Genomic DNA, 12,613 nt, shown 5'->3' on the forward strand with positions numbered 1-12,613 from the left:
TTTTTTTTGAAGCACAAATTCACATTCTTTGTTCTGTGATGATACAGGAAGAATGTGAGTAAATTGAGGAATTTTATGGATCCAAAGGCTAAACTCAAATAGGTTTTCTTTTGCACTAAGTATTGAGAATAAAATGGGAGGATGTATTTGCTAGGTATCCTGGCAAGCCTTTCTAAAAATGCTGATTTTTAAGTAGAACACAGGCCAGCTGTGAGGTCCAAAAGATGCTTCACGGTTGTCAGCACCATAATCTTCTGTGTTTAGCTTGTCATGTTTATGCACTGTTCCAATTTTCTCAGTATTGAGGGGTTATTTCCCTTATGTTAGACATGTCTAAATCTCAACAGACTGAAATCAATTTATGTTCCTCTGAGAGACAGAGCATTGTCACAGGAAAAAAAAAAAAAAAAAGCTATTACTGCTTTTCTGCTTTTCCTTGTAATACATTCATTTAATACTTATCACTTCCCAACTATCTTGTCAGAATCCTTTATCAGTATCATTTTAATGATCTGTTCATTAGCTTTTTAAAGTACTGCACAAGAGTACATGTGACCAGCACACAATCTAAACATCATAAAATTCACATCAGTACTGTTCCTCTCTCATTAGATTTAAGGACACAGCTCTTCTTTATATTAATTGCTTGTCTCTGAATTGACAGGAATCCAGAGGAAAAAAAATGACACTTTTCAACCTTTTATGGCAAACCAGGTCATCACAATCAATTTATCATGATTTATATTCTGTAATGTTCTGTGCTACAATAATATCATGCCCATCCATCATTATTTCTGTGTTTCCAATTTTTCTTTCAGGCTCCTGTGGTCTTATACTAAATCTTCTGAACTTCATGTTGTTTAACCATTATAATTTAGATCTCTGCAAAGTTTTTACTAAATTCAACTTTATTCTTTTCGCTGCATAAGTCAAATACTGAGAATTACCATCTGAGTGGGTGAACGTGAAAGCAAGGAGGTTTATCTCTACTAGATACATGCCATTGTGAACAGTATGAAATCTTCAGTAGCTCAGAGGAAAGGAAATTACCTGTAGGTTCATTTGGGGAATTGGGGGCTTAGGGATTCAGTTTTGTTCACAGTTTTGTTACTGGTTTAGATAAATACTTAGATGTAAGCTTTCCACTAGCTACTCTTGCCAAATATTCATTTTCTTACACTAAATGACATTCCTTCACAGTTAAGACTCAACCTTGTAAAATCCGAATCTTGTGATTATCACTCTTTCTGCTGCTACTCTTTTCTTTCACAGTCTCCCGCTTTGTTCACCCTCTGTTCTACCTGAATCCCTGTAACCAGGACTGAACTGGTCTATCAGGCTGACATGAAGGAGCATGAAAGTGAAATAAATTATTGTTTTGAATAACAGCTGATCTGAAGATTCAAATAAGCATGTTATTGCTTGTTTGAGCTACCACCAAGTAGCATGATTACTTTTCCATTATGTTACCATCGGTGTTTGTCACTCAGCCGTGTGTTACGAAAATGAGACAATTATAGTTAACACACCTGAGCTCCTGACGCTTCCCATTGTCACAGAAGAGATTTCAAAGGCAAATCAATAAAAATCAGAAACATGTTGACAGCTTAATACTCATTAAACCCAAGATTGTGAAGTAACTGTAATGTAATATATTCAATAATGACAGAAGGGCAGCCAGGTAAAACTAGCAGGCTCTCTCAAACTGTGTAATTTAATTTATTTGTTGTTATGTGATGTACTTTAGTGCTCCCAGCCTCAGAGAAATCAGGACTGAAAGTCTGATCTCAATTCAGTGACTCACTAACAGACATTCAGGTCCCTCTGAGACGCACTGGGGTATCAAGAAATCTCCACGGGGATGGCATAGTCTATGGGAGATTCAAGATTGTTGAGGATGACAACAGAAGGTCTGAAGTTCTTCATAGATCTTGAGTCATATCTGCCAGACCAGCACCCATTTCTGAGATAACATAAGATGTGGTGTCAGACCTTCAATGTGGTGCTAGACCTATGCTTGTGCATCTGAGTTAAGTCATTAATTCTGAGACTAAGACATCTAAATTTAGATGTCTGCATGTCACTATCTAAATGTGCCCCAGATGCCAGTGCACATTATGTAGTTGATGGAGGCTTGAGAAGGTTGCTTAAATACAGGCACTCAAGCTACTTCAGATGCCTATATTTAAGTCATCTCAAGGTGTGCTCCACCTCACCTCCCACCTGTAGGCGATTTATCCCAGCTGGCAGCCCCAAGAGGATATATATGGCAATGGCAATCCAAAAGACACTTAACTGGTGATGCAACTGAGCTGATTTCTAGAAGTCTAATCCCATCAACAGAGTCCAGTTACTCAACTCAGGTGTGTTTGTTTAGCCAAAAAACTCTTTCGACTCTTTCTTGGCTGTTCAACCTTAGATGCACATTTCGTTACCATTTCTGATGTGCTGTTTTTCTGTCTCTCTTTTGAACAGAGCACTGCATTCTGTGGTTTCCCTTTGAGGAACAGACCCAGAGTGCAGTAGCAGCTCCCTACATTTATCAATTTTTAGTCATTTATTAGAAATACCCATGGATTTTTCTGATCACTATTTCAAGCATAGGATTAGCTGGTTTTCAAATCAGAATCAGGGCATGGAGAGGGAAGTCCTGGGAGCAAAGGAGAGAAGGCTGTGGGAGTTTGGCAACAGGTATTTGATGGAGATGGCCAGGGGGAAACATGAATGTGATGAAGGAATTGAGAAGAGGGTGGACTGGTAATATAGATGTCAACAGTAAACATCTGGTGACCCCTTTTCATCTGTGCCTCGATATGAAGCTCTCAAATAAGCAAACAAATGGTTTTCTTATTGAATTGCTCAATTTTTTTTTCTGAATTTGGTTAAGATTTCTGAGTATGTTTTCATGAAAAGAACTTTAGAACACTATGTACAAACAGCTTATGCTCCATCTGCATTTTAACAGAAAATACTGGGAACATGCCTTGATTCATTAAAGTGACATGCCGTGGCATAAACTGAGATTTCTCTAATGTGCTTAGAAATTGTGAAAGCTTAAATGGGAACAGATACTAAACACATGAAAGAGTAGAGACACTGGTAGAACTAGGCACAGTTTCTACATGTCCGAGGGCTCTGAACATGCAATGCAGTATTCCTGAAACGTTAGTTGTTTCTAATTTAGCCCTTAAATTAGCTTTTAAAAGTCCAGCTGAGTTATCAGGCATGTTCTTAGCAAGCATATAAGGTCTTTATGAGTTCGGTAACACTCACAGGCCATTCTCGAAGCAGGTTGTAAGCTGCTAGGACTCTGAGGATTCATTTTATATTCTAAATTGCATTGCTGATCCAGTGTGTGACATTTTTGCCCTACTGAGTCTGCTGTGCTCTGGGACTGTTACTTGCCACAAGGTGTTTGCTGAAGAAGGGGCATTATTCTCTTTGCTAGCTCTTGCAGTATTGGAACGGTTTGGGATGGTGTAACCCCTAGGGCATGAGAAATGGCAGCATTTTCTGGATAGCCTACATGAGCAAAATAGGAGATTCTTCAGAGTGAATGTCTTTCCGCTAAGCAGGAAGTTCTTCTTCTTGTACATACAGAAAAATGCTCCTGACCTTTCGGAGATGTGAGTAGTATTTACAACCTGTGGCCAAGCTTCTGAGACCTCTTCTTCTCCAGTCTCCATGTGTTAGTGCTTAATTATCCAGACTTAGGTAATTGGGTTAGTATTTACCAAAATTATGTACAGTACACATTACTCCACAGTGACAAAAATAACTGTTTATTCAGGGCTGCTTGTAACTGAAAACTGTAGTTTTGGATATAAACCTAGCGATTTGCACTTTTAGTAGGATTTTTTGTAATAAAAGACAGGAGACGGGAGCTTTTCTATTCTGTTAGATTTCTTTTTGTATTTCAGGTCAAGTTGTCCCGGTAAAATCTTTTCTGAATTGTACTATCGCAGCATTTTCCTATTCTCAGTCACAGCCATCCTTCCGATAACATGGTTTGCTATGACCTTTAGGGTCAACAAGGAAATAAATCAGTATTGTGTAACACTCTTCTGATAATAGCTTCCAGAAAAGAGAAGGAGGTTCTTACAAAAGTTAAGAGTATCACTCACTGAGACACGCTTAGAGTGTTTAATACCAGACTTTGTCTATAGACAAAATCTGCTCTGTTACTACATAAAAAGCTACTTCTGTTCATTTCCAGAAATAGTTTCCTATTATTATTTTTCCTACCTCTACTACATTTAAGCATCAAAAAAATGCCACTGCAGAAGATAGATTTGCTCCTGCACTATTCTAGCTGTGATCCAGAATTTCCCTGCTTCACATCTATATTAATTGGCAGGAGGGGATATTTAGTAATTTAAAAAAATGATCATAAGTGGTTTTACATCCCTCACTGATAAGCAATTCAGAGAGCTGTAGGAGCCAAGCCAAATAAATAGTTGTATGTCCATTAGAATGCAAATTAACTCATTACTATGCCTGCTTTTGACCTTTTCTGATGGCAGTATTCTTACTAACAAAGACTCTTTGCTATTCATGAAAGCGAAATCCTACTGTTAACTAGAAATTTTCTATTGCATTTTGGAGGAAATTATAAACACAGGTGACCAGTTAGGGCCCTAGCTTGAACAGCAAGTACTTCTACCATTCATGACTTTGAATAGCTCATCCTTTTTCTAATTATTTGTGAAATTCTGAATATTATTTAGAAATAGTTACTGGAGAAGACTAGGTCAGTGGAACTTCATGAACAGCACAAGAAGTGTTCCTAAGTATAAAAAAAAGAATATTGATTTAGCATCTGATCTCAAGGTCAATTAAGATTTTGTATCAGTTCCATAGACTGCACTGAGATTATATCAGATTCAATTTCCCAAGGTACTTCTCTGCCTCCACATCAACTATGATAACCTTCACAGTCTTGCACTCCATGCTAACAGACAAGAAATGTGAAAGTTTGAGAAAAAAGGCCTATAGGATTGGACTTACAGTCATCTAAATCATTTGGAGAGGAGAATACTCTGACTGAGTCTAAGAACGTGACTGACCGGTGGACTTCGCCTGCTCTCTGCCTTGTTCATTCATAAGGTGGTTCTCCATGGGCAAGAAATGTGCTTGTGGTTCTTCAGAGTGGATTTTCACAGGGGCATGCCAGGGGTAACCATGCATAATGCCGTGGTGATGCCTCATTCACCTCACCCCGATGTGAGGTCATGCTGATTTTTGCTCACTGCGTGGGGTGCTACCCCAGCCAGGGACCAAGGGGTTCCTCCATGGCATAGCTGCGTCACTGAAGGACAGCTGAGCACAGGATTAGCTAACTCTGCTTGGAGATCTAGAGCTCCCAGGTTGCTTACACCTACTCTTACTTCCAAGGTAAATCACTTTGCCCTTAAAACTGGAAGGACTTTTGGAAAAATACCATGTGGGTAATGGTAGATTTTATTAGAAAGTGAAATGCCATTCCCCACATATCCCCTCATGGCATGATTGTTTCAAACTTCTCGACATTTTGTTTTCATAGTAATTATTATTTCCAACTACTTTAATTCATTTTTTCCTTTTAGAATTTGTTTTTCTACAGCGTATATATTATTTAATTTTGCTCATTTTCCTTGATTGGGTTAGTTTTTCTGAAAAGAAGATATCTGAAGAATAATTGAATGAATGTTTTCTCTTTGTTCTACTCGCACAAGACAGCATTTTTTTTTCTCACAGAAGTATTTTTACAATTCGAGCTGGAGAGTTGTTTGCTTCTTGATGAATGAGCCAAATGCATATAGAACCCTGTGTACCTAATTTAAACTGACCTAGCATAGATCAACAAAATGTAAATGTATAGAAGCAGGAGCCAGATGTCCCATGAATGCTAAGAGTTATTCCCTGCTTCTGGCTGCCTGTGTGCCCTGCGATTCTGAGCTCTCCTACTACCATGTGAAGTCCCTGTAGCCTTGGCACCTCTGCCATTGAGACCCAGTGCAGCAGCTATTAAACATCTCAGGGTTCCACAGAAGGGAAAGAAAAAGAACAGAGAAAAATCTGCTGAGACAGAATATTTATGGCTATTCTAAAAAGGAAAACTTTTCTTGGAGTAAAGTGTTGCCACATTGGAAGAGATGCCTGTGGAGTCAGCTAATGCTCTGGGAGTGCTCATCAACCATCTGTTCATTTACTGCTAAGTGTCTGTGGGAGACAGGTCTGCACGGTGCCTGGGACAGGCTAGCTCAGGAAATGTGCGTGCAGCAAGGTTTTTATATCACAGGAGAGAAGCAAGCAGCCCAGCAGCACTAACGGGCAAAACACGGTCTGCATCGTCAGAGAGACAAGCGATGTGGAGAGCGGGTGACCAAACATCGCTTCACGTGGAAAGGTCTCGTCTGCGAGTTACGTTCCTCCCCTCAGCTTTAATTCACATAGTCACTTGCAGAAATCTTAAGTGTTCCTGGGCTTCAGTTTAATTGTACATACGCTTCTTCCCTAAAGTCAAACCCGGTTAAGGGTTCTGTGCTCTGGGAACACCTGTATCAGTTACTCGTGACTTTACAGCGTCTTCAGAACTTTTCCCAAGATCAATACTCAATAGGGAGGAAATTGCTTTCTGCAGTGGCTGCAAAAGAGTAATGGGAAGGTAAATTCAGCCAGAAAACACATACACATTGTCAGCCTACAACCAAAGGGTGATTTCCTTATTATTGACCATGTACAGACCATGGTACCATATGTACCATGTAAAATTCAGGATTTTTACTGCAAAAATGAAACAAATCAGGGTGCTATCTTGTAAATGATATAAATCCTATTTGAGAAGTTGCTTTTAGCAAATGTTTAACAATAAATACAGGCAGGTAAGGTATGTGAATTCTGTAAGAATATTTTATAATAAAAACTTAAATGTGCATATAGAAGGAAATACATAAAATATGTGTGATTTGATTTGTTTTTTTGTTATAGGATATCTTCATCAAAAAGGAGAAGTACAGTAGACTGAAGCTGGAATTTGCCTTGGTTTGAAAAAGGAAAAAAGAGAGAGAGAAATTTTTTTTCCAAATGGTTTTTTATCCAGAATCTGTTTTCTTTTACCCTTGCGAGGTTTTCTATTACCCATGCTCTGTAGTGAAGTTAAAATAGAAAATGTCACAGCTCAGATTTGCAGGGTGCTGGTCGAAAGCTCATTTTGAAAGGTAGTAAATAAAGAAAAAAGTCAGAATTTACTTTTTAACATCTCTTTACAAGAAAAAGCACTCACTTTTTAAAAGGATGTGGCTGTAACTGTACATGGGGTTTTTTAATAAAACAATAAAACTTCTATAAAAGGCGATGGCCACTCACTGCTGTAGAATTTAAGTGGTCTATCTTTAAAAATCATTATATTCTCAAAGCTAGCTTTGGAGAATCATCTGACATTACCTATTTTGTTTTTACATACCCGCATTTTGCATTATACTGTAGGCATTGACTATAATATCTTTCTGCTAGAATCTACCGTAGTTGTGGTGTTTGCTGTCTGACTGAAGTCAGTAATCTTGCTCTCCTTTCCAACAACCAATTCCTACAAATACTACTGCCTACAGCAGCAGTGTTAATCAAGATTCATTTAAAATGAATAGAAAGCAGCAGGATGCCACAGCTTGCCCTGGGAAGTATTACTAGTCAGGATGGCTGTCAGGCAAGTGGGTGAGCAGAAAGCCACTAGTGGGAGAAATAGACCTTCATTAAGTATTTTGGGTAGGTCTGCTTGAGAAGGCGACTTTTATAATTTTGCGTTTCAAACATGACTCTGTGTGTTTGGGAGGGCAATGTTTGTATATTTATATATATATATGTTTATGTGTGTGTGCATATTTATATATGTATGTTCTTAACCATTTGAGGTTTTATAAAAGTTGGTCACTAGGTGTTGGGGAGTTTGGCAGGCAGAAGAGGAAAATATGGAGTGGGATGGGGAGGTAATAAGAGCTTATCTAGCACTGGCACCTGGTGTGAGTTGATTAGAAGGTCAAGTGATCATAGCACAATATTAGTACTCTGCAGAACCTGAAAGCTGTGCTTTTTGGAGAACAGAAATTCTGCCTATAAAGCAACATTGGGTTTGTGCCAGTCTGCCAAGGTGGCCCCTCTCCTTGGTCAGGCAGGACTCCCATATTGCTAGTGGACAGGATATGAAACAGCACTGGAAACTCAAGGGAAAATGCGGTATTTTGGAGGGAGGTGAAATGAAGTGAAAGGCCACCTCTTCCCATGGCCTGCTGTAGATCTGGCTGCAGGAGCCTGACACTGCTGAGCATGCACATTACTGAGATGCACTCTTCAAATGAGCGTCCAATAACTTCTACGGCATCTTGGAAAGTTATTTTGCTTAACGCAATTTCATGCTGTGTGAATAAATACTGCCTTTTATCTGAGTGTAGATGTTGGCATTTGCATTTTGAAGTCAGTGACCAAAGCCTCTGTTCCTAATTTAATTCTGAGTTTTTCTTGTCCGGATGAATACTGGAATTTCTGCAGAAAAAAAAAATCTAAAGTTTTATTTGATGTATATGTGATTTTAAAAATTTGATTAATAGACAACATATGTAATAAAGTTGTTATATTTTTACACAATAGTAAAAACTTCAAGATATGTTCAGCAAAACTTATTTTTATGTAGAAAAATGATGATAGACAGTAAATAAATAGGAAAATAATCTATTTCAATTTGACATGGAGTAATTTTTGCTGATACTAGGTTTTGGAAGATACCATTGGGAAGGGAGTGTTAACCCTACCAATATTCTTCAAATACCAAATCAGTGTAACAAATTGGTTTGAGATATCTGTCAGCAGACTCCTTTGCAGGTGCAAAATCTTCTACTTAGCTTTCAGAGGAAAAATATTTTTTAACTTCAACACTTATTAGCCATACAGAATAATAGCAGGTAAGAAATAGATGGCTGAATTCGTGCCATCTGAGGATTTATTTAACAAATTTTCATTACAGAATCTTTAATACTGGAGATGACGTAGAAGCCAGACCTATACTGTATATCTGTTATTCTGTCTTGAGTCTGCAATTAGAAAGAAATGTCTATTTGTTAATTCAGCAGTTTCTATCCAGACACTGTACAGAGACAGTGAACATAAGCCCATCCAGAATGACTTTTCATGATATGTGTGTTTAAAAGCAATATCAGCTTATATATCAGAGTTGCAAAACAGTATTTCTTGGTAGAAGAGTTGAGTGCTTTTTCATTCCAAGATTTTTTCAGTCAAAATGAATTAGATGCCATGGCAAAAAAAGCCCTCTTAATCACAGAATTCTAGGAACCTTAAATGCTATGTTCAGCTATAATTCCTGTTGTGATTTATCTGTAGAAAGATACTTTCCCTAGAGCTCTCATGATTTATTTTTCTTTGCTCACTTTAGAAGAAGAAATAGTTAAGTTGATACTCTTAACTCTGAAATGAGGAGCCTTACTCTTCAGCGTCTCAATTTAAAACCCATTTTTCGTTCTACAGAATGAACTCTGTCATTAGCTTTTTATATTACTTTGATAAATTTTCTTGTTTGTTTGTTTTTACTATTAAAATGTTATTTTATTCCAGGCATTCTTTCCAAAAATTATCTTGCATTGCTAGGTTTGGTGGGTGGGAGAATATTTTGAATTGCTTTTTCTTAATGTTACCACTGTGTTCGATACATCAATAAGAGATCATTTGGTATCTTATCCAGTGTCCATTAAAGCATTTTTTTTTAGTCCTTTTGTTTAGTTCTTTTAATTTCAACCTAAACCCATGCTGTTTGTAAAGAAAGGCAACGATCTCAATAGTTCCACTTGCATATATATATATTTTTGTATATACATATATATATATTTGCATTTTTTTCTTAGAAATTCTACCTTGTGGGTTGTATTTTCACTCCTTCTGTGTATAGAATTTTCATATATGTCAGTATATTTTCATACTGACATAGTGTCAGTATATCTTCAGAACTTCCCATCTTCATTCAGAATGAAGATGGGAACACAGACTCCTTTAAGCCGCCACCTTTTATGCATCAGAAAAAGCTGCTAACGTTATTTTTTATTTATTTCAGGTTTCTTTTCTCCATGGAAAACTCCAAAACCTGTAAGTTCCCTTTCAAAATTATACTCTTTGAGTTCATATGATGACTCATTCTAAGCAAATTTATGTAGACGTTCTGTAGACCTTCATCTAACCCACCTGTTTCCAGCGGTTCAGACACCTCTCAGCAGTGCCCCAATACTGGGTAAGATGCAGCATTGGGGTGGCGGGTCTGTTAACTTGGGCTCAGTGTCCACACTGCTGGGATCCACAGCAGTGTCAAAGTGCCACTGGTGGCCTAGAGAAGAGAATGACCAGGCTGTTTTAGTGGGTGACAAGGACCAAAAAGGCACTGTCTCAAAAATGAGAAGTAATAAACAAGCAGTCTGGAGGAGAAGACAGCAGAAGACCACTACACAGCAGCCAGTCTATTTGGGAAATACCAATTTCTTCTCCTTGCAATGGCTAGCATAGACCTTTTCTGTTTTATGACTGTATTGAGTTCAACATCTCAAAAGTGATCATTATTCATTCTTACATTAGCAAATCTACAGTTGGAAATAGCCCCGCTTCAAGTGGGAGGTTGGGTTAGAAAACCTGCAGAGGTCCCTTCCAGCCAACCTTTCTGCTATTCTATGATTTTAACATTTAACCCTGAGATATTAGCTTATGTCTCATTTTAAAAGTATTTATTTCCATTAAAAATGTTTTATCAGGTACGCTTCATTAACACAGTGACATGCTTGCACCTTCAAAAGCTAGAAAAGTTTAGCATCCTGCAAATGATGAATATGAGTTGTTAAAAGTCAACACTGATTCATTTTTAGAGTTTTAGTTGGTTTTGAAGATATGTGGAAATCTTCATCATATTTACGATTTGGAGGATATTGACTTGGATGAAAAAACCTTCTTTAGTTAGCCTTTCCGCAATGAAGTTGTGATGAAATTGTGAAGACTGTTAGCAATGACTGCATTTATTTTGTCAGTGCCATTTTAAGTCATTTTTAAAGTTGTCACAACATTCCCAGTGTAGAAAGAAATTGTAAGACATATTTTTCCTTTTTCTTTTTCTTTTTCTTTTGTCTACTTAGAGTGTAAAGCCCTTCAGGTAGTGCCTATCTCTCATGGGGGGTATGCAGGAAAACAAGGTCCTGACTCCATCTAGAGCTTTCCAAAAGCAATATGAATAACAACAGCAGTATTTTGTAAGCCATTTTGTATAGCTTTCCAGTTTTCTTCTTTGGGCATTTTAATGCTTTATTTGGCAACTTCACAGCCTTTCATAATGAATGCAGCAATACTTTTTGTAGACTGTGAAATACAAATATTAATTAATTAAGCAGTTGATACAGTTCCATTAAACTGCACTGGTTTCAGTGTAAAATGCTAAAGGATGGATAGAATGAGTTGGCATAAATACTGTGACATAAGTTTGTTTATTATCATAAATAGCAGAACATCTGCAGCTTTCTATCTTTTAAGGGCTACCCTCTTCTCACCAGTTCAAGGTTCCTGTCTGTTCGGGAAATTCAACTTTTTTCCCTCAGTTAAAAGTTAATGCATTTATTTTGCAATGAGGGAATAGAGACACTTGTTAAAAATCAGATCCCAAGATCTTTCAGTGTCAGTGTTCTTTTTGTGTACATATCAGCTGTATATATATCAGCATATTCCAGATGTTTTTCCATACTGTTCTGATATAGAAACATTTAGGTCATAATCAGGTAGCACTTGCTAATAATCAGACTCTAGAGAAACACCAGTTCTGAAGGAGGCAGTTCTTCGTACCCAAGGGAAAGGACTTTAAGCAAACCAGTGCTCAGAGAATAAGGTCACCCCAACAGTGTGTTGATGTACCTGCATGCAGAGTGACCACACACAACTTGACTATTTTGGAGGTCTAAGTGGTCTCAATGTGACAATGGGCAAATGATGAACCAGGTTAAGCTAGTGTGCATTCCTCTATCTGCCAGTCCATTATTTAAAGAAATAATGAGACACAAGTGATCTTGATGTGAATAAAAGATTGAAACTGGGTGTCGTTGGCACCTGACCAGCAGCCTATCTGCAGCGAGACTGTAAGGCCAACACCAGGAGATGTAGCAAGTCTTCCTACCACTGCAGCACAGCACCGCATGTGTGTGACAGGAAAGAAACATTGCTGATGCCCCAAACCCAGATTCCTTTTCTGCTTAGGTGAGTACTGCCCCTTGCCTCACTGGCCACCTGGGGAGAAGCATCCACTGGTTTCCTTAGAGCAAAAAGAGGACTACCTTGACTGGAAGATGAGAAGAGAGGAGCTCCGCTCCACGGAGGAGAAGCTCAGAGATGGCACATTCCATGTCTTGGTGTGCTCAGTATCCCCTACTGACCTGGGCTTCCAGAAACTTCATGTGATTTCTACATATATAGTGTACATGAAGAAATATTCTGTAATTAATATAACATCATCAGGGCAAACTGAGCTCAAGCAATATTATCAAGCACTCTTTACCCAACTTTATATTTAACACACTTCACTCAGTACCATTCTTACTCATCTGGAAAAGTG

General features: G+C 38.0%; 1 protein-coding gene across 9 annotated transcripts in view; it reads left to right on the plus strand.

Moving 5' to 3' along the window:
- The window catches only part of MAGI2 (membrane associated guanylate kinase, WW and PDZ domain containing 2), a 677,723-nt gene that overhangs the window by 581,893 nt on the left and 83,217 nt on the right, over nt 1–12,613 (plus strand). For all 9 annotated transcript variants that reach the window (XM_088533177.1, XM_088533170.1, XM_088533173.1 and 6 more), the window contains one exon: nt 10,094–10,125. In XM_088533177.1, coding sequence (XP_088389303.1) covers nt 10,094–10,125 — 32 coding nt within the window. The remainder of the gene's footprint in view (nt 1–10,093; nt 10,126–12,613) is intronic.

This window comes from Tinamus guttatus, unplaced genomic scaffold (assembly GCF_059628265.1).
Source record: "Tinamus guttatus ecotype Peru unplaced genomic scaffold, ASM5962826v1 Tinamus_guttatus_pri_ptg000489l, whole genome shotgun sequence".
NCBI lineage: Eukaryota > Metazoa > Chordata > Aves > Tinamiformes > Tinamidae > Tinamus > Tinamus guttatus.